The 19,796-nt window shown below is 36.5% G+C and overlaps 1 protein-coding gene across 1 annotated transcript in view; it reads right to left on the bottom strand.

Annotated features, from left to right (window-relative positions):
* The window catches only part of LOC128204221 (uncharacterized), a 51,359-nt gene extending 32,285 nt beyond the window's left edge, over positions 1-19,074 (bottom strand). The window contains exons 1-2 of the mRNA XM_052905611.1: positions 18,871-19,074; positions 18,369-18,455 (exon numbers count right to left, since the gene is read on the bottom strand). Of these exons, the coding sequence (XP_052761571.1) occupies positions 18,369-18,455; positions 18,871-18,979 (196 nt within the window). The 5' untranslated portion in view covers positions 18,980-19,074. The remainder of the gene's footprint in view (positions 1-18,368; positions 18,456-18,870) is intronic.
* Between the last annotated feature and the right edge of the window lie 722 nt (positions 19,075-19,796).

Below are 19,796 nucleotides of genomic sequence, written 5' to 3'. Positions count from 1 at the left end.
AAAAAGTAGCAAAGGGAAATAACTGTGTAATTAGGTAAAGTAGAGTTATGGCCCCTGCATAATGCATTTCCTCTCATTGAGCTTTACCATTCTATGAAGTTTTATAAAATTCCATCCAGTAATTGTCATAGTATGCTCTGGACAAAGTTTACACTATTTAACTATTGAACAAGGGGAGATAACTCTGCAACAAATTGGCTTAGAGTTATAACTCTTGCAGGATGCACAACTTTACATCGTCATCTATGTTGCAAGTTTCAATCAATTCCTTAAAGTAGTTTCTCAGTTATGCTCTGGACAAAGTACACTATAAAAATATTGAAAAAGGGGAGATAACTCTGCAACAAAATGGCCTAGAGTTATAACTCTTGCAAGGTGCACAACTTCACATCGCCATCTATCTATGTTCCAAGTTTCAATCAATTCCTTCAAGTAGTTTCCGAGTTCTGCTCCGGACAAAAAATTCCCAGAAGAATAAGAAGAAGAACTAGATAAGAAAAAGTAACAAAGGGACATAACTCTGTGATTATGTAATTAAGAGTTATGGCCCCTGAATAATGCATTTCCTCTCATTGAGCTTTACAATTGTATGACGTTTTATAAAATTCCATCCAGTAGTTGTCATAGTATGCTCTGGACAAAGTTTACACTATTTAACTATTGAACAAGGGGAGATAACTTTGCAACAAAGTGGCCTAGAGTTATAACTCTTGCAGGATGCACAACTGCAGATCGCCATCTATTTATATTCCAAGTTTCCATCAATTCCTTCAAGTAGCTTCTGAGTTCTGCTCTGGACAAAGTACACCATTAAAAATTGAAAAAGGGGAGATTACTCTGCAAAAAAATGGTCTAGAGTTATAACTCTTGCAAGGGGCACAACTTCACATCGCCATCTAGCTATGTTCCAAGTTTCAATCAATTCCTTCAAGTAGTTTCCGAGTTCTGCCTCGGACAAAAAAATTCCCAGAAGACTAAGAATAATAAGAATAAGAATAAGAATAACTACAAATACAATATGTCTCCCCCTTTCAGAGAAGGGGAGACATAATAATAACAACACAGCAATGGAAAGATAGCAAATACTAGCAATACCCTTATGACTGTTCTTACTCAGTAGTTTCTTTCTCCTAGTGAATAGCTCACATACGAATCATTTAAGTCAAACGTTAATGCTGGCAAATTATTTATTTTACAAAGCGTGTGTGTATCAGTCCTGTCAACCAATAAGCCCGATTTATTTATTTATTATTTTATATCCATAAAATTATAATTAATTTCTTGTTCATTGTCATTCTGATTTAAGATTTAATTTCAAAACATGTTTTTGTGTTTTGAAAATTCATACAAGAATATCATCGAATCTTATATAATGACAAAGGTTCGTTGCTACCTATAGATTGATTCTTTACTTTCTGTTCAGAAATGAACAGTTTAAAATGGCAAGATAATGAACAAAAACGTTATACTTTGTATAACTTATATAATGTGCAAAAGATTGCGATCCACCGATCTCGGCAATGACGAATATCCGTACACGATTTTTAGGCCTGATTCACGGATATCCGAGTACTCGGATACTCGTAACAGCTCTACCAATTTGGATGATTGGGTTAATCAGTGCAGATAATTCGAATTATGTATACTTTTTATCATGTTTTATACGTTAATAATTGTTACTGTATTGGATAGGGTTAGTATTAATGAAGCTCGTTGTGTTAATAAATCGCTAAACAATAAACATAACTTTTTGTCATTATTATCAACACCTAACCTTAATACGTGTACCACAGTATTTAACCTTTTAATCAATGATGCCATTAAAAGCTTTAACAAACTAAGAAAATCCAGCGTTTTCAAACATTTTGTGGCCATTATACATGTATTTGAGCGTTGCAAATACCTACAGATGGAAACTTTGTGAGACACCGCCAGCTGTGAGAGTCCCAGCATCCAAACTATTTTGCATAAGAATTGACACATCCCATAATTCAATCAGTAATACCAAACCGGAACCGGAAGAGTTGTCAATTTAATCAAGTTCACTACTGTAACCATTATTTACCAGCAAACATTAACGAAACATTAACTCAATGTTAAGGAAATTTCGAAGTCCCTCTGTAACAGTCCCTAGGTCTTGAATGGACCGCTATTCTTGCACACAGTTTGGAGGTCTTAAGAACCTGTGTAAATTACATCGAATGATATCGAGGGATTACTGCCAGAAGGAGCTATGTGCTTCTGGCAGCAACCCCTCGATATACCGGTATAGTGGTATATCATAACAGCGGTAGTAACATTTGCTAGTATAATCGTGAACTTGCAGTTAGAATGAGGTAAAATATGAAAGAACCATTTTAAAAAAATAATTCGGTAATCACTTAACCTATTCATTAGTGATTGTAATCAGCCCCCAAAAAGTTCGTCGATTAATCAGTGGTCAAAGTTGACGATTAATCGACTAAAGTCAACTAAAAGGGACAGTATTAATGTTTGTGAGAAAAGTTGCAAAACTTCATTAGAACTGATGTTGTAAAGGTTAAATGACTACTATAATACTCTTTGATGCTTGATACAGTATTGTTATCCCCCGACACAAAAGTTGGGGGTATATAGGAGGATATAGAGAACTTATAGAAAAATACTTTCTTTCAATTAAAAACTAGTGATAAAAGTGCAGTATTTTTTCGAAGGCAAAGACGCATGCCTTCTACAGTACTAATGAAGCATTTTCGGGTTTGGGCAAATTTCGTCAACGAATATTTGCGGCCGTCATCGTCAAGTCAGAGGGCTACTCGTCAACGATTCGTTGACTTTCTGATTAATCAGTACATCACTACTATTCATGCCTGAATTAATAGTGGGATTTTCCAATTTATTCCACGGAACAGTCTATTTTGATACAATAAGGACAAACTTTCCAAAGTGTTAAGATTTTTGATTTTTTTGGAAATTTCAGGTTGAGCAAACATAGTCCGCTTATCTGGGTCTACACCATTTGCCTATGTCTACTTTTGTCGACTTTAGGCATAAGTGCGTTAAAACAAAAGTGCAGATAGTTCCTTGAGCATTAGCCTTAAAATGGACTTTTCCATGCGATCTATAAAGACAAATTCAGTCTGAGATTTTGGGGGATTTTTTTGAGAAAAAAATATGAATAAATCTAATTTTTTTACAAAAAGTGAAACCCTGATCAGAGGGCTCCATCAGGAGCCCTCTGATCTGGTTTACACGTTTTTGCAAAGGACGCTGAAACTCGTCGCTAGGGCTGAATGGGCTAAGCGAGCACGTGTCACACTGACCGTCTACGCAGTTTCATTTTTTTTCAGGACACTAAACATTTTAATGGCTTAGCTCTACAATAAGCTGAAAAGCACAGGACTGCAGATCTAAAACGGCTGAAAAATGACGTTGTGTGGGAAAAGGACCTTATGGAGGGACACAATGTGCAAGATTTGACCAGACGCCTCGTTCTGCCCGGCGGCTGATCAAAGCCTGCACTTTTTGTCACATAGGACTGTATAGTCTAGTAGAAAAACATTTTATCACTCTGCGTGCAGTATAAACTATAAATATCAACATAAACGTGTGAAAGCAGCTGCTTTATGACGTACGTCATGGTTTGTTCCGCAATAAGGTCCTTTTCGCAGATGACGTCAAATGTTTTTGTCGCTATATTAAGAGGCTGCGGCCACACATAATTTTGCTTACGATAGTTTAACCCTGAACCCGCCGATAAAATTATCGTCTGCTTAATCCAAACTGCTTCAATCTAGGAAATTGTGGAAATATGTCTTGGTATCTGTGAAGTTGCATAGGGGCATTTTCAATGCATCTAAAAACAAGAAAAATGTGTTTGTGAAACACGAATGCCCCCCAGGCGGCACTTTTGTAAAAGAACTCAAAATTTCAAAGGAGCATAACTCCATCAAAATTGCAAACAGAGTTACAAACCTTGCACAGCTGGAAAGCTCGTCACAAGGAAGACACATGCCAAGTATTAAAGCTCTATGATCAATGGTTGAAAAGTTATAGCCAAGGTTAAGTTTTCGGTTAAAGGGGCATAACTCCTTAAATATTGCAGACAGAGTTACAAATCTTGCACAGCTGGAAAGCTCTTGTCACAAGGAAGACACATGCCAAGTATGAAAGCTCTATGACCAATGGTTGAAAAGTTATAGCCAAGGTTAAGTTTTCGTGACACAGACAGACAAACAGACAGACAGGGCAAAACCTATATGCCCCCGAATCACAGATTCTGGGGGCATAAAAAGAGGTGGCGCCCACGTTTACAGGCCGTGTGACTATGATTGGAATTTTTAAAGTCTTCTTACGTGAGCTAGCCCCTTGAAGTACGTAAGTTCGGCCACCTAAGCTATAGCTAGTTTGTTTATTTGCACATGCTCGTAAGCCATGTCACCCTGAAATAATTGACCTAAACATGGAACAAAATATCAATTATTTGTCTAAATAGATCTAATAGTGAAGAAAAAAAAGCTTCCGGTCGAGATATTATCAATAGAAAACATTATGAGCAAGTTTGGCGACACAAGGTTCTAAATTCTGGCCTATAAAGTGGTTATTAGGTTATTAGCAAATTGTTGACCACGCTCGTTCACAAAAGCTCACCCCGAGCTGTGCTCAGGTGAGCTAAAAAAATAAAATCGAGAAACGCATTATGGACGGATTTTCCGGGGCAAAAAGTAGGTCAAGGTCAATGTCACATGAAAGGGACTATCCAATGAAGCAACTGTCCAAATATGGAAGCAATCCATTGAAGGATAAAATAATTATAGCACTTTTACCAAAAGGTGGTCCTGTGCGGACGCCCGCCCGCCCGGACATCACTATTTTAATAGACGATTTTTTTCGTTGAAAAATCAGTCCAAAAATGTTTGCATGGGTCCTTCTTTTTAAAGTCATCAGATGTGCGTTTCCTTCAGCTAGACTCTCAAAGTAAGAGGAAGTCAGAGGTAGATTTTAATCTTGCTTAAAAAGAAACGATCTAGCTTTTAGCAAAATGACCTTGCTTGCCTACGAAAGATTATTCCCCAACCTTTCCAAACCTAGGTGCTAGTTTTAAGCGGTCTGTAAACCTAGGTAGGAACTGGATTTCCTAGCCTCAAGAAACACACCTCCAAGTTAATAATACATAAAATTCAAATGATTTGGGAATAAATCAGACAAAGCTAAAATTTCATTTTAACTTTTATTCTTAAAGAACTCTTTTATGAACTAGAAAACGTGTCCATAGGACACAGATGCCCCCACTAGTGCTTTGTCAAAAATGCAGATTTTTCACTAAATCAAGGCCCATAACTCCGTAAAAATACATTTTAGCTGGCTAAAAATACTCAGGTGCACAAATTGACACCCTAAATAATACATCCATGCAGTTTTAAGTCACTACTACAAACGCTTTTAGAGTTATGGACGACACAAACTAAAAATGCCGCTTTTTCACTAAATCAAGGCCCATAACTCCGTAAATATAAATTTTGGCCGGATAAATACCCAGGTGCACAAGTTCATACCCTGAATAATACATCCATGAAATTTCAAGTCTGTACTACAAATACCTTTAGAGTTACGGATGACACAAACTAAAAATGCCGTTTTTTCACTAAATCAAGGCCCAAAACTCCGTAAATATAAATTTTGGCCGGATGAAAATACCCAGGTGCACAAGTTCACACCCTGAGTAATACATCCATGAAGTTCAAGTCTGCACTACAAAGGCTTTTAGAGTTACAGATGACACAAACTAAAAATGCCATTTTTTTCACAAAATCAAGGCCCATAACTCCGTAAATATCAATTTTGGCCGGATGAAAATACCCAGGTGCGCAAGTTCCCACCCAGAGTATTACATCCATGAAGTTTCAAGTCTGAACTACTAACGGTTTTTGAGATACACGCGACACAAACTTTTCGGAACGTACAGACAGACGGAATGACAGACAGACAGACAGACAGACGGACGGACAAAGGCAAATCTATATGCCCCCCCCTTTTTTAAGAGAGGGGGCATAAAAATACATGTTGTACCATTTATACAACAAAAAGTAACAAAGAGCAAAGCTCGCCTAGAGCTAACTGTTTGAATTAAGTACATCCCCTCCATGTCTAGGTTTTTTGCCCTGGAGTTAGGCCGGACAAAGCTAATTTTGCCTACTTTAACACATCAAGGGGAGATAACTCTGGTCAGGGTCATGTGACCCGTACCAAATTCACAGAGGCGAAAGTTTACAACATGGCCATTAATTTCTGAAAGTTTGATAAAGATTTGTTGAATAATAACAAAGAAGAATCCCGGACAGGGCTTATTTTGCCTACTTTAACACATCAAGGGGAGATAACTATGGTCTGTAGTGGACATGGTGTTTATTATATTAACATATGATAATAAATATCATGTCCACTACACTGCTCTGTTTGCAACATAAAATATTGTAGTCTGGATATTGTTCTACAAATTACAAGTATAATTCACAAACTATGAAAATGATCTAATAATATATGCATAGTAGGCAGAGTTTTTTTTACATGAACATTAAACAGGTAAAGGGTTAAAATTTGGATAAAACATATTTTCATCATCTTTAATTATGAAGTATCTATATTCAGCCTTCCATTGCATCTCCATTTCAAATATAAGCTCCCTACAGCAAATATTTCAACTATCAATCAGATTTAAACTAAAAATGACTCAGTTCAAATCCTGTGAAATTTGACTAAAATTATCAATTGTTTGAAACAGTATCTATGCAGAATCTATGTTCAGCATACAGGGCACTTCCATTTCAAATATGTGACGTCGTCTGAGAAAATGGGACCAATTGCGGAAAACATGGTGACATTATATATCAGCTGTTTTCACACATGTGTCGTTATTTTTTAGTTTAATCTTCACACACAGAGAGAGAAAATGTTTTCTCTACACGTCTATGGGTGACAAAAAGTGCAGACTTTGATCAGACGTCGCGCAGAATGAGCGGCGTCTGATCTAAGTTTGCATTTTTTGTCCCGCAATTGGTCCCATTTTTTCAAACGACGTCACATATAAGCTTCCTAGGGCAAATATTATTTCATGGAGCAACAGTGCATTACAACACTAACCCCAAAACCTTAACAGATTTCAGCCAAAAAGAATAAGTCCTATAGGCTATTACAGGTGTAATTATGAATAAAATTTAAAACTTAATTTCAATTAAGAAATGAACGCCTTCTCGCGTCTGTTCTCGGGTATATGAATACAACAGGTCGCGTGCAGAGTTCGTAAACCCCGAAGGGGTTTACATTAACTATGCATGCGACCTGTTGTATTCATATACCCGTTGAAATGTAGCGAGTAGGCGTTCATTTCTTATATTTATATTATCATTTATATTATTTCTAATTATATCAAAAGAATAATAGTCGATTTATTGGATGCCTCGAGCGATCACAGTAGCTCATCCTGAGCTTTGCTCAGGTGAGCTAAAACGCGTGACATGAAAAGTGTGACGGACAGACAGATGGACGGACAGACGGCTGGACAGACGGACTAAGACAGACGCCAGAGAAGTGATCGTTTAGTGTCACCTTCTGCCTACAGCAGGTGACACAAAAACCCTAGAACCATCAGTTCTTCTGCCCCAGCTCCTGACACAACAAGGTTTTGTTATTATGGGCTATTACTCAATAATCGTCTTGAAGAGACAATTCAAAACTATAAGTCCCGTGCATGGAGGTCAACTCTCGTCTATTATTTCCCAAGACCATAAACATAATTCTGACAACAAAGCATCACAGAGTTATGGCTCTTGGTCAGATTAAAGCCCTTGTGATTGTAAACAGCTGTGTGAAGTTTCATTGCAGTAGCTTCAAGAACAAAGAAGTTATAGCCAAGGTTAAAGTTTTTCATGCCTACACCAACCATGACAATGACGACAACAACGACAATGCCAACTCCTATATACCCCTTCTCGAACTTGGTTTCTGGGGGTATAAAAATAAGCATCAACTACAGACCATGATCATCTATAACACCACATAAGGTAGTCCTTAGCTGAATGCGTTTCAATTAGTGGTACTGACTAGATTAAAGATCACGGTGGCGATGACCTATTGATCGAGTTATTCAAGTTACGGTATTGAGCAGAAATGTTTGAGTGCACAGGCATTCTATATATCAGATAACTGTGACATTGACATTGATTTGGTCCCTAATTAAGTGTTGCCTTGGTGCCCGATAACATAACCTTCAAATTAAAGATAGCTACTGGTAGTATTTGAGATTGGTGACCCAACAATGTATTATACATTTTTTTATATATTCCATGAGAACTCTGAATAATTGTTGGGTCATAAAACAATTGACCCAACAATGTAATATATATATAACTTGCAAAACTCCAAGAATTGTTGGGTCATAATTTTTTAATCCATGGTTGCCCTAAGCTGAATAGTATTAAAGTTATTGAGCGGACAAGAATGGCTAACAGACAAAAAGACAATGTATTATACATTTTTTTATATATTCCATGAGAAATAATTGTTGGGTCATAAAAAAATTAACCCAACAATGTAATATATATATAACTTGCAAAACCCTAAGAATTGTTGGGTCATAAATTTTTAATCCATGGTTGCCCTAAGCTGAATAGTATTAAAGTTATTGAGCGGACAAGAATGGCTGACAGACAAACAGACAGAGGGATGGACAAGCGGAAGATGCGCCATAACAAAATACAACCAAAGTTTCTTTGGGCATATAAAAAGAAATGATTAACAAGAGCTGTCACAGTCACATGACACATGCCCCAAAAGGACTGGGTCTAGCATGAAGGCACTTTTTCACAATTGTGCATGCAATAGGGGTTGGGAGTGCCCATTTACGCACTAATGTCAAAGGTGAAGGTTTGTGATTTTTTAAGATTTAACTTACTGACCTACTTTATGACCTGGCCCCACCCTTGATTGAACTTGATCAAGATATTATCAAGAAATAATCCTGAGCTAGTTTCAGGAAGATTGGGTAAAAAATGTGGCCCTTAAAGCCTAAATAGGATTTTTCAAAGATTTGACCTACTGACCTACTTTTTGACCTGGCCCAACCCATGGTCAAACTCGATTGAGATATCATCAAACAAATATTCTGACTGAATTTCAGGAAGATTGGGCAAAAAATGGGGCTCCTACAGGGTAAACAGGATTTTTCGAAGATTTGACCTACTGACCTATTTTTTGACCTTGCCCCATCCATGACTGAACTCGATCAAGACATCATCAAGAAAAACATCCTGAGCAAGTTTTTGGCCCGAGGTCTGACCAAAACTGTCACTTTTGTTTTGGCTTAAAGGGATTCAAAAGAGTTCCTATCCAATTTTGTCTACTATATATGATCATTTTCATCAGGTTTTGCAAAAATATTAATGACCCAACAGTTCTTAGGGTTTTGTAAGTAGTATATATTACATTGTTGTGTCAATTCCATTTGGTTAGCACTGCCTGATACTTCACTAGTCTTGGTCTGAGATTAAACTGTCTCACTAGTCTTGGCCTGTGAGTAAACTGTCTCAATGGTCATGGTCTCTATGGGAACAGGACTTGTATGAAAACAATTTATGACCCAACAGGTATTCATGTATAATATGTTGTTGGATCACTGATCTCCATTACAGCTTGTAGCTTTCTTAGCTCTAAAGGTAACCTTAAGGGGCATCTAGGCAACATTGTTGGTTAATTCGGAACCATATTAACTGTCACTTTTGTTTTGGCTTAAAGGGACTCTTTTTGGGCCCCTAGCCAATTTTGTCTACTATATATCATCACTTTCACCAGGTTTTGCGAGAAAATTTATGACCCAACAATTCTAAGGGTTTTGCAAGTAATATATATAACATTGTTGGGTCAACTGTTTCCATCTGGTCAGCACTGCACTGCCTGCTGCCTCATTAGTCCAGGTCTAAGATTAAAATGTCCCACCAGTCCTGGTTTGAGAGTTAATTGTCTTACAAGCCTTGGTCTGAAGTTCAAACTACATTGTTTAGTGAACAGGGGTGCCAGGGGCTACCTTTTGAACTGTCAAGTGTTATGTATTCAGTTCACAGTTGGGACTTTTCAATCAAATGAATGAAATAACCATTTTGGTAGAAGCTGATAATGATTATCAGCTTCTGTTCGAACGTTTTCTCCATTCACACAAGACTATTCCAAAGTCTTAACACTTTACTCCTAGGCCTGCAACAATACAGGTACTTCTCGGTTCGGTTCAGTTTCGATTATTACCCTCTCGGTTATCGATTATTCGGTTCGGAAATAGGGAACACAAGATAATTATAGAAACACTTTAAAACAACTCATTTACTTGCCAATATTCATCTAATAAGACTAATATATACATCTGTCAACTGTATCAACTATCAAGTTATGCTGCAAGCCTTCTTGAAGAAGCCGAAATGCTTCCAAAGTGCCGATTTTAAAGCAGCCAGTGGATCGCACAATTCAGACATTTTTACCTAACAACGGTAGGCAGAATATTATCGGCAAGCTGATTGGTCCAAATAAGCGGTATAGTCTAATGGGCCGTCATGGCCGTAAATTGACGCACCGAACCGAAATTTTGCGGCGCCAAACCGAAAATCGAACCGAGAAAAAAGAATCGAAAATAACCGAACTTCGGTGAACCGTTGCAGTCCTATTTACTTCATACATTAATTTTAGATCATCACTTCATTTTCTATAAATTTGTATTGTTTACAAATTTATAGAAAATGAAGTTAAAAAAAAAGAGCACAAAATGAACTTGAAAAAAATGATGGTCTGAATACCTTTAAAAATATCATGGGAAATGGAGCATTTTGCTCTATAGGAGCACATACTCTAATTTCATTTAAATTTTCAACCACTTTAAGTTTCAAAGGTTTCAATAGGTGCACTGTGCTTGTGTGGAGGAAGGGTGAAGTCTGAGCATGCAAGAATAAGAGACCTGGTCCAAATTTCATAAACAATATCCGACTCAAGCTTATGTGAAAACTGTATTTGAGCTGAGAAAAAAACATAATTTGTTTTTGACACTTGCCCACTAATTCTTAATGTGTTTTAGAAACATATTGAGAATGAGTGGGCAAGTGTCCAAAACATTTTTTTTATTTTTTTTGGACACTTGCCCAAAATCCGGAATTCTGGAATTTTGTCACCCCTGAGTGAAACAAGCAGAGCAGACCCAGATCTTTAGGAGCTGCCTGATCTGGGTCTACTCTGTTTGCAAGGGCGTGAAAACACGTGATAAACAGGTAAATGGTTGAGAAAGGTGCTAATGAAATTTTCACATGATGTCACATCGTCACCTTAAGTCCACAAAAATGTTACTCCTTCAAAAATGCGAGGGCGTTACATCTTTGTGGAATTATAAATGCGACAGCATGTTGTTATAAAATAGGCACAAGTGGCTAAAACTGCTTCTGGATAAGAGTGGGTGTATCCTTGAAATGTTCTCGAGATATTTTTATCCAGTTTTGAAATACTTTAAAATATGATTTAATAAAATGGAAAGCTTTCGTAACACTGACACGATACTACCAGGAAACACGCTGATTAAACCCGGAAGTGGTACTGTGGCCGTATCTGCGATGCCCATATATTAGACATTCCCCCTGTTCTAGGAATCCAAACATCCGGTTGCGATTCTAATAAGTGGTCAAACATAGGAATAGATTGAGAAATGGATATTTTAGAACATGCAATACACACCTTATCTTAAGCTCTGATTAATTATACACAATTGCTAGTCAGGACTCGTCAGGATTTGTCAGTGCTTTACAAACATCTTTCACAACCAGACAGCAGTGTTTGGAAAATTTAAACACATACACACTTGTTGACAGTTGTTAGATAATACTTAGTGACGACAAACTTGCTTTGCCTATGTGTTATTTTTGGTTGTCTTCGTCTGCTTTCGGATTATACACTGACGAGCAATGAAAACGCAACAAAGAATATATGCTTCAATATCTTTTGAATGCAAACATATACACATCTCTTAAGGTCGTCATTTCATCTAGCAAAGTGTTAAGATTTAATGCCTGCAGAAAAAGAAAATTTAAACAAGGCATTGCCTGAGAGACGGGTGTGCAAGATGTGGTACCCAGAGCAACACAGTTACCACGCCTGTGTCAAGCTGACTGTAACTTCAATACGATGGCTACGGCGCAACACGACAATTTGCAAAGCCGATGACAACTTCCACCGTAGTCCCTAAGTCTTCTTGACACAGTTTCCAATGTTTTGGTTTACCACCGTGTCCTGACCAAGTCTTCTGTCGTCGATTGGGCTGCAAGGAATCGATTACGTTAACGTTGGTAGACATTCTGTCTTGACGGCGTTGCACGCTGTGTACCTTGTCATGGACAGTCTGAAACGGAGCCCGTGACGTTATACCGTTCAATTTGAAGACTGACTTTTCGATTGTTTTATCGTGTCATTGCCTATTTCTTAGAGATTTGCTATTTCAGGTGATTTTCATAAAGTAAATCAACGCACACGTGCAATAAAAGTAAAAACGAATTTTAAAAACGTCGCTAAGAAAGCGTGCGCGTCGCGGACGTTGAATACGCCAGAAGTCCGGCCGTAGTCAGTCATGGTTGATTTCAGAAAACAAAACCCATTTCAGGGAGTAGCATAGGTAACTAATATGAAATATGTCTTGGTCTGTTGTCTACGAAAATGCACGTTTTGTAGTTACACTCAAAAATACTTGTTGCATTTTCATTGCTCGTCAGTGTACCCACTCCCCTATTGTATGTTGATTGTTAACTCATATCAGAATGTCAACCAGCTTGGATCCGAATGGGACGTCCAATTACTCGGCGTCTCATTTGGATTCAAGTTGTATGCTTATGAAGTGATACGATGATGTACAGGAAAGAAATAAAAAAATAAACCATTATTTAGCATTTAAGAAACAGATTTTCAGGGAAGGAGCATTAAACTTCATAGAAAGTAATATTTAGAAAGTTTTCTTGCACTAGAATGCCTGATTTTTTTTCCTGGGATCTATACTGGCTGACATAGGAGTTATTCTATGAATTAAATTATTTTGAGTTACATGTTAATGTTCACATCTACCCAATAACTGATAGAGACACATTCTAACGCATCTAGAGAATGTAGAATGTGATATTTAAAAACACGATGAAACATGGAAACTTTGCTCCTAAGGAGCAAATTCTCCATTTTACATCATATTTTCAAAGCTATTCACAAGCAAAAAAAAAAATTGAATTATTTATAGAAAATGATGTCATCATCTATATAATAGTACATCAACTAAACGGTTAAGGTGTTATATTGCTACGTTAAGGTTTGTTGTTACTGTGTATGGAAAAAAATAAGTATAACATATACCAATAACGATAGCTTTTCCACTTTATTGTGATGTCCCAATATATTGCAATATTGGGTCAAAATATATAATATAATATACAAATATACACGAAACACGGTGCGTGTATATTTGGCGACCCAACAGTGAAATTGCGACCCAATAAATGTGTTTAGGAATACAGGTTGCAATCACGTATTTGACCCTGCAGATACATTTAAAACAAACAATTATGTTGGGTCCTTATATGTTGGGTCTTTGACCCAATATTGAGGTATGCCCCAATAAATACACCGTGGACCCAATAATTCGGGTGTAAATATAAACAGGGCCCCAATATTTTAGAGGTTTTAAAACTATATATATATATATATATATATATATATGTGTGTGTATTGAAAGAGATAAAGGAATTAAGTTTAGCTTTTTGCAACAAGACACCAAGCACTCGAAATTTCGTACGCGTATCAAGCTTTAAGTTTGCCAAATTCTTAATTAATCTTAACTTTACTAAATAAATCACAGGGCCCAGAAACAAATTATTTTTGTTTATTTAAGCCTATGTGTATATATATAGAATAAAGGGTAACATTTAAATATGTGATTTTTTCCCAAAAATAAAGTCAGTGTAAAAAGTCGATGTTACCCTTTATTCTATATATATATATATATATATATATATATATATATATATATATATATATATATATATATATATATATATATATATATATATATATATATAAACTATAAAACATATATGAATATTTAAGAGTGATACATACACATGCATACAAATCATAATAAATTACAGAACATATGTGAATAGATAAGAGTTATACATTTATATGCATACAGATCATATAAACAATAGAACATATGTGAATAGATAAGAGTTATACATTTATATGCATACAGATCATATAAACTATAGAACATATGTGAATAGATAAGAGTTATACATTTATATGCATACAGATCATATAAACAATAGAACATATGTGAATAGATAAGAGTGATACATTTATATGCATACAGATCATATAAGCTATAAAACATATATGAATAGATAAGAGTGATAGATATGTATATACATGCATACAAAATCATATAAACTAGAGAACATATTTGAAATATACATTATGAATGTGAGTGATGTTGTAAATCATTTGCAGAACATACTACCAACAAAACACATTCGTAATACATAAACACTTTATTTTTATTCAACAGTATTTAATAGTGAACATCTACTGCATAACATCCTGGGTGCAAGCGTTCTAAAGTAACTGAGCGGAAACCGTTTCTTTGAACTACTGATCTCAAAATCAATAGATGTCGTCAACTAGTCATGACCAACTAGCATACCAAGTATGAAGTTTCTGGATGCAAGCGTTCTTTAGTTATTGAGCAGAAACCGTTTTTAAGCTTAAGGTCACCGCCAACTTATTTAGTTTAAACATATTTTATTGCATGGCGATACATTTACACATTATATGATGATGATAACAACAAAGGAACAGAAACAGTGCAATGTAAAAAGCTTAATGCGTTCATATAAAAAGAACATGCAAAGGTATTGGGCCACGAGTTTTACCAACATCTGTTACGGCCCTTTCCCAAAATGTCACATGAAAAGCAAAAATGATTACGTTGTCACATAAACTATGAAACCAATTCATGCATTTATGTAATGTTCATATACATAGGAATAAGAATAATGTGTCAAATAACTACGATACAAAATATTTCTAATTAATAAATCGTATAATGCAATAAATAATAACAGATAAAGTAGAAGTTTAGCTAAGTGTAAGCAATAAGATTGAAGAGAAGAGCTAGAGATATCAAGAGAGAAAAAGTGAAAGATGAGAGAGGTGGAGTGCTCCTTGTGCTTACTGTGGAGTGTCTAAGAAGCGATTACTGTACTTTATATAGTGGTGCACTTCCGTAAATATTACAACATTATCATCATTAGAGTGGTTAGAAGATCCGTAAAGTAGTTTGTTAGTGCTCAGAGGATGAAATTGTCTAGTGCGACGAAAAAGTCTCTGCCTTTCGGCTATAAATAGTGAGCAGTTAAAGAAGTAATGTTCGGCATTTTCTTCAGTATTACAGTGACCACATAACGGAGAGTCTCTAATGTGATTATTAAACAAGTCTGAATTGAGATCACTGCAGTTATTTCTTATGCGTGCATGATAAACCGACCAGCGGCGTTCTCCACAGACAAATAACGATGGAACATCAGGCCCTTCAAACCTTTGTTGTAAATTGCGCTTGAAAGACGAGAGTGAAGGCGAGTGTCTTGTGTCTACATCAAGTTTATTCCACAGTGAAATGGTAGATGGAATTGTTGAACGACTGAAGATTTCTAATCTCCTATTAAGTGTTTCTAAATGTTCACTGTTTCGTAATTTACAAGGGTTAGAATCATTTACGGTCATTGGGAAGAGCTGCGATAGATAAGATGGTAGTTCTCCACTTTTATATTTATAGACTAGGATGAGTTTTTGCATTGTTCTTCTATCCGATAAGGAAATTCAACCAATTTCTTTAATCAAGTTTGCAATTGACACAGACCGTGTAAGACCTGTAACAATTCTAGCTGCCTCATGTTGAAGTTTCCCGAGTGTTTCTTTTTCATATTCAGTACAATTATCCCATACTACTGAAGCATATTCAAGGATTGGTCTTAAGTAGGAAAGATACATTTGATTGAGAGATTTTCGACGAAGTTTAAATTTGAGGGCTTGCATTGAACCAAGAACCTTTTTTGCAGAAGCAATTATGTTTTCAATATGTTGATGCCAGGTTCCGTCAGAACTTAGAGTGACTCCTAAGTGTTTGTGTGTGTCGTAATAAGTGAGTGTTGTTGAATTAATTACAAGATGTGGGCGCGGTTTATTTGACAGTGCGCAAAACATTGCTTGAGTTTTTGATGGGTTGAATTGAACAAGCCATTGTTTTGACCAGTCAGAAATGGTTTGCATGTCAGAATTTATAGTATTCTCCATATATTCTGTGCTAGCTGACGAGACAGCAAGGGAACTATCATCTGCAAAAAGTCTAGTTGTACTTTGTAGTGCGTCCGCTATGTCGTTAACGTATATGAGAAAGAGCAGAGGGCCCAATACTGAGCCCTGTGGTACACCTGTTGTAATGGGTTTGAACTGGGAAAAGGATGTGCCAATGAACACTCGTTGACTTCGATTTTGTAAGTAATGGGATATCTAGTTGATTACATTACCGGTAATTCCATACTCTTTAAGTTTGAAAAATAGTTCGCGGTGCCAAACTCTATCAAATGCCTTGGATATGTCACAGAAAACTAAGGTATTGCTAGTTTATCATCGAATGACTTGCTTATTTGATTGTAGATATCAATAAGCTGATATGTTGTAGAATGGCCAGGTATAAATCCTGACTAATTTTTGAAAAAAGGATTGTTATGATGCATATAGTTGTATGCGTGTTTGAAAACGATACGTTCCAACATCTTTCCTACGCAACTAATCAGAGATATAGGTCTATAATTGGATAAACAGGTACTATCACCTTTTTTGAATAGAGGCATAACGTTTGCGAGTTTCCATTTTGTGGGGTAAGAACATTCAGTTAGAGATCTATTGAAGAGAATACAGAGGGGAGTGCATACCGCCAACTTATCGTTTTTTAACTAAAGTAACCTTGACCTTTGACCTTTTGATCTCAAAATTAAATTATCTACCAGTCATGAACAACTAGCATACCAAGTATAAAGTTCCTGGACCCAAAGGATCTTTAGTTATTGAGCGGAAACTGTTTCTTCACCTCAGGGTCACGGCGACCTTGACCTTTGACCTAATGATCTCAAAATCAGGAGGGGTCATCTACTGGTCATGAACAACAAGCATTCCAAGCATGAAGTTCCTGGGTCTAAGCGTTCTATAGTTATTGAGCGGAAACAAAGTGTGACGTACGGACTGGCGGACTGATGGACTGACTGTCTGACGGACACGGCAAGAACAATATGTCTCCCCATGTATGGGGGAGACATAAATATTGCTTCGGTCACTCTCTTTATACTGGTATTAAGGCTGTTGTAATGTGTTGCATATTTCTTCCGGCTAGAACATGAGGAATTAATTGACCGACATATATATGTATACGACATGAAGGGATATGTCCGCTGTCCTTATTTTCTTCCTAATTTAGATTTTCTCAAATGCAGTGAGTGTTTATGAATTGTGTGCGTGTGTGTATCAGGTCACGCCAGCTAGTATAAATACACTAACTGCTTTAACGCACAGGTATAGTTATAACAGTTTTGCACTGCGTGTCAATGGACATATTTCGTTACAAGCTGATGATGTAACCACACACCCAGGAATTTAAATTGTAACCACGATCGCGTTAACTTAGACGAATCAAACGTTCCATATACAAATGAGGAAGTTTTGAACGATTAAGATAATGCTAATTTAAATTGATAAATATTTTGATGGTTAAGTATCACCAACATACTCATTGGTACCATAATGAAAATGATATTCATTTCCATTGTAATAAACATCAAAATTCAATGATAAATATGGTTTACTTTGACTTTAATGCACACACACACACACACACACACACACACACACACACACACACACACACACACATACATACATATATATATATATATATATATATATATATATATATATATATATATATATATATATATATATATATATATATATATATATATATATATATATATATAAGAAAATAATTTGTTTCTGCCCCCCTGTGAAATAAATAATAGTTTATCGTGATAGCAAGTACAAAATCTTAAGAGTGTGAACATTACACCAAAGCAATAATAGTGAGCTTAGCTTAATTCTGTTTTAAGGGTCTTCAGATGTTTTGAGAATTTGGGGTCAATGTATAATACTCAACTATAATTACCTCATCCCAATTTCATTTGTAAAATAAACATTGTTTTAAACATATAAGACTACAGTCCACATACCTACGGTTGCTCCGATGACGGCCCCGCCAGGGCCTCCCAGTAGTCCACCGATTGCCGCTCCGCCAGCCGCTCGCACCATAAACGAACCTACAATGTATTTATTCATTTAGGAGTATTGTCGGTTTATAAGTTTGGATATGTTGTTTCAAAACGACCAGAGGCCGGGCTTTCATAGAAAATTAAGGCACATTACAGACAACGCGGATCGGTAGTATAACAGTCTAATTTCAGGCGGGGAAATATTTTCTCATAATAGATAAACCGTGCAACCGGCCCCCTGGTTGACTTACCAAAATATAATCTAAAAAGCAAAGTGTTTTTACGTATGAATGTCACTGAGTCTTGTTTACGAGTATTTTCACACTAAGAAGAGTCGGTCATCTAGAGTTTGTAAACAAATAACCAGAATACTTTCACAAATGATATGTTAATAGAAACCTTGTAAAATGAGCTTTTGTAAATACATGCATACTATTATGGGAATAATTAATAAGAAATATACCTTGACTGACATAATTCCGCAGCTCCTTTTGTTTTGATTCCAATATAAACATTATATGTTGGTAATATTCAACATATCCATCACTCCCGTCATAATGGTACCATTCCATGATTTTAGAAAATAGTTATTCGTAGTTTTAGATGAACTCACACGCGCATGAATTTAATCAAATGAGATATCGTTAATATCAGGCTACCTGCTATCTAGCTCACTTGTGATCACGTTTCAACTATCAAAGCCAACTACAAAGAAATCATCGTCGTCGTCGTCGTCGTCACCGTCTTCATCATCATCATCGTCGTCGTTTCATCATCATCATCATCATCATCATCATCATCATCATCATCATCATCATCATCATCATCATCATTATCATCATCGTCATCATCGTCGTCGTCGTCGCCGTCTTCATCAACATCATCATCATCATCATCATCATCATCATCATCATCGTCGTCGTCGTCGTCGTCGTCGTCGTCGTCGTCGTCGTCGTCGTCCATCATCATCATCATCGTCTTCGTCGGCGTCGGCGTCGTCGTCTAAATATGAAATGTATCCGATAAAGAATTACCTGGTCATCTAGTGTGGGGGCCACTGAAATTTGGCCTTATAAGAAAGCTGATAGGGCGTGTTCTGGTGTCTGCCCTGTTGTTGTTTATGTGGTAAAACTGCAGTCCGGGGTCTACCCAGGTTTTGTCATCAACCATCATTCTCCTGAAGAATTCCCCCAAAGGTTCGGTTGAATCTTAATATAAAGTATCGGTGATTAGCATACTTAAGTAACTCTTAAGAGTAAGTGACCCGATATGGGATATACTGGGCAAAGGAAACCATATCGGGTGAAAGCGAACGCATATATCACGTCGACAACCTGTTCACATGGCTAAATGTTTCATTAACATGATTTATTCATCGGAATATTCATC

The sequence above is a fragment of the Mya arenaria genome, chromosome 10, assembly GCF_026914265.1.
Source record: "Mya arenaria isolate MELC-2E11 chromosome 10, ASM2691426v1".
In the NCBI taxonomy this organism is placed as follows: Eukaryota; Metazoa; Mollusca; class Bivalvia; order Myida; family Myidae; genus Mya; species Mya arenaria.
The sequence above is the reverse complement of the archived record's forward strand: the minus strand, read 5'-3'. Positions and strand labels throughout refer to the sequence as shown.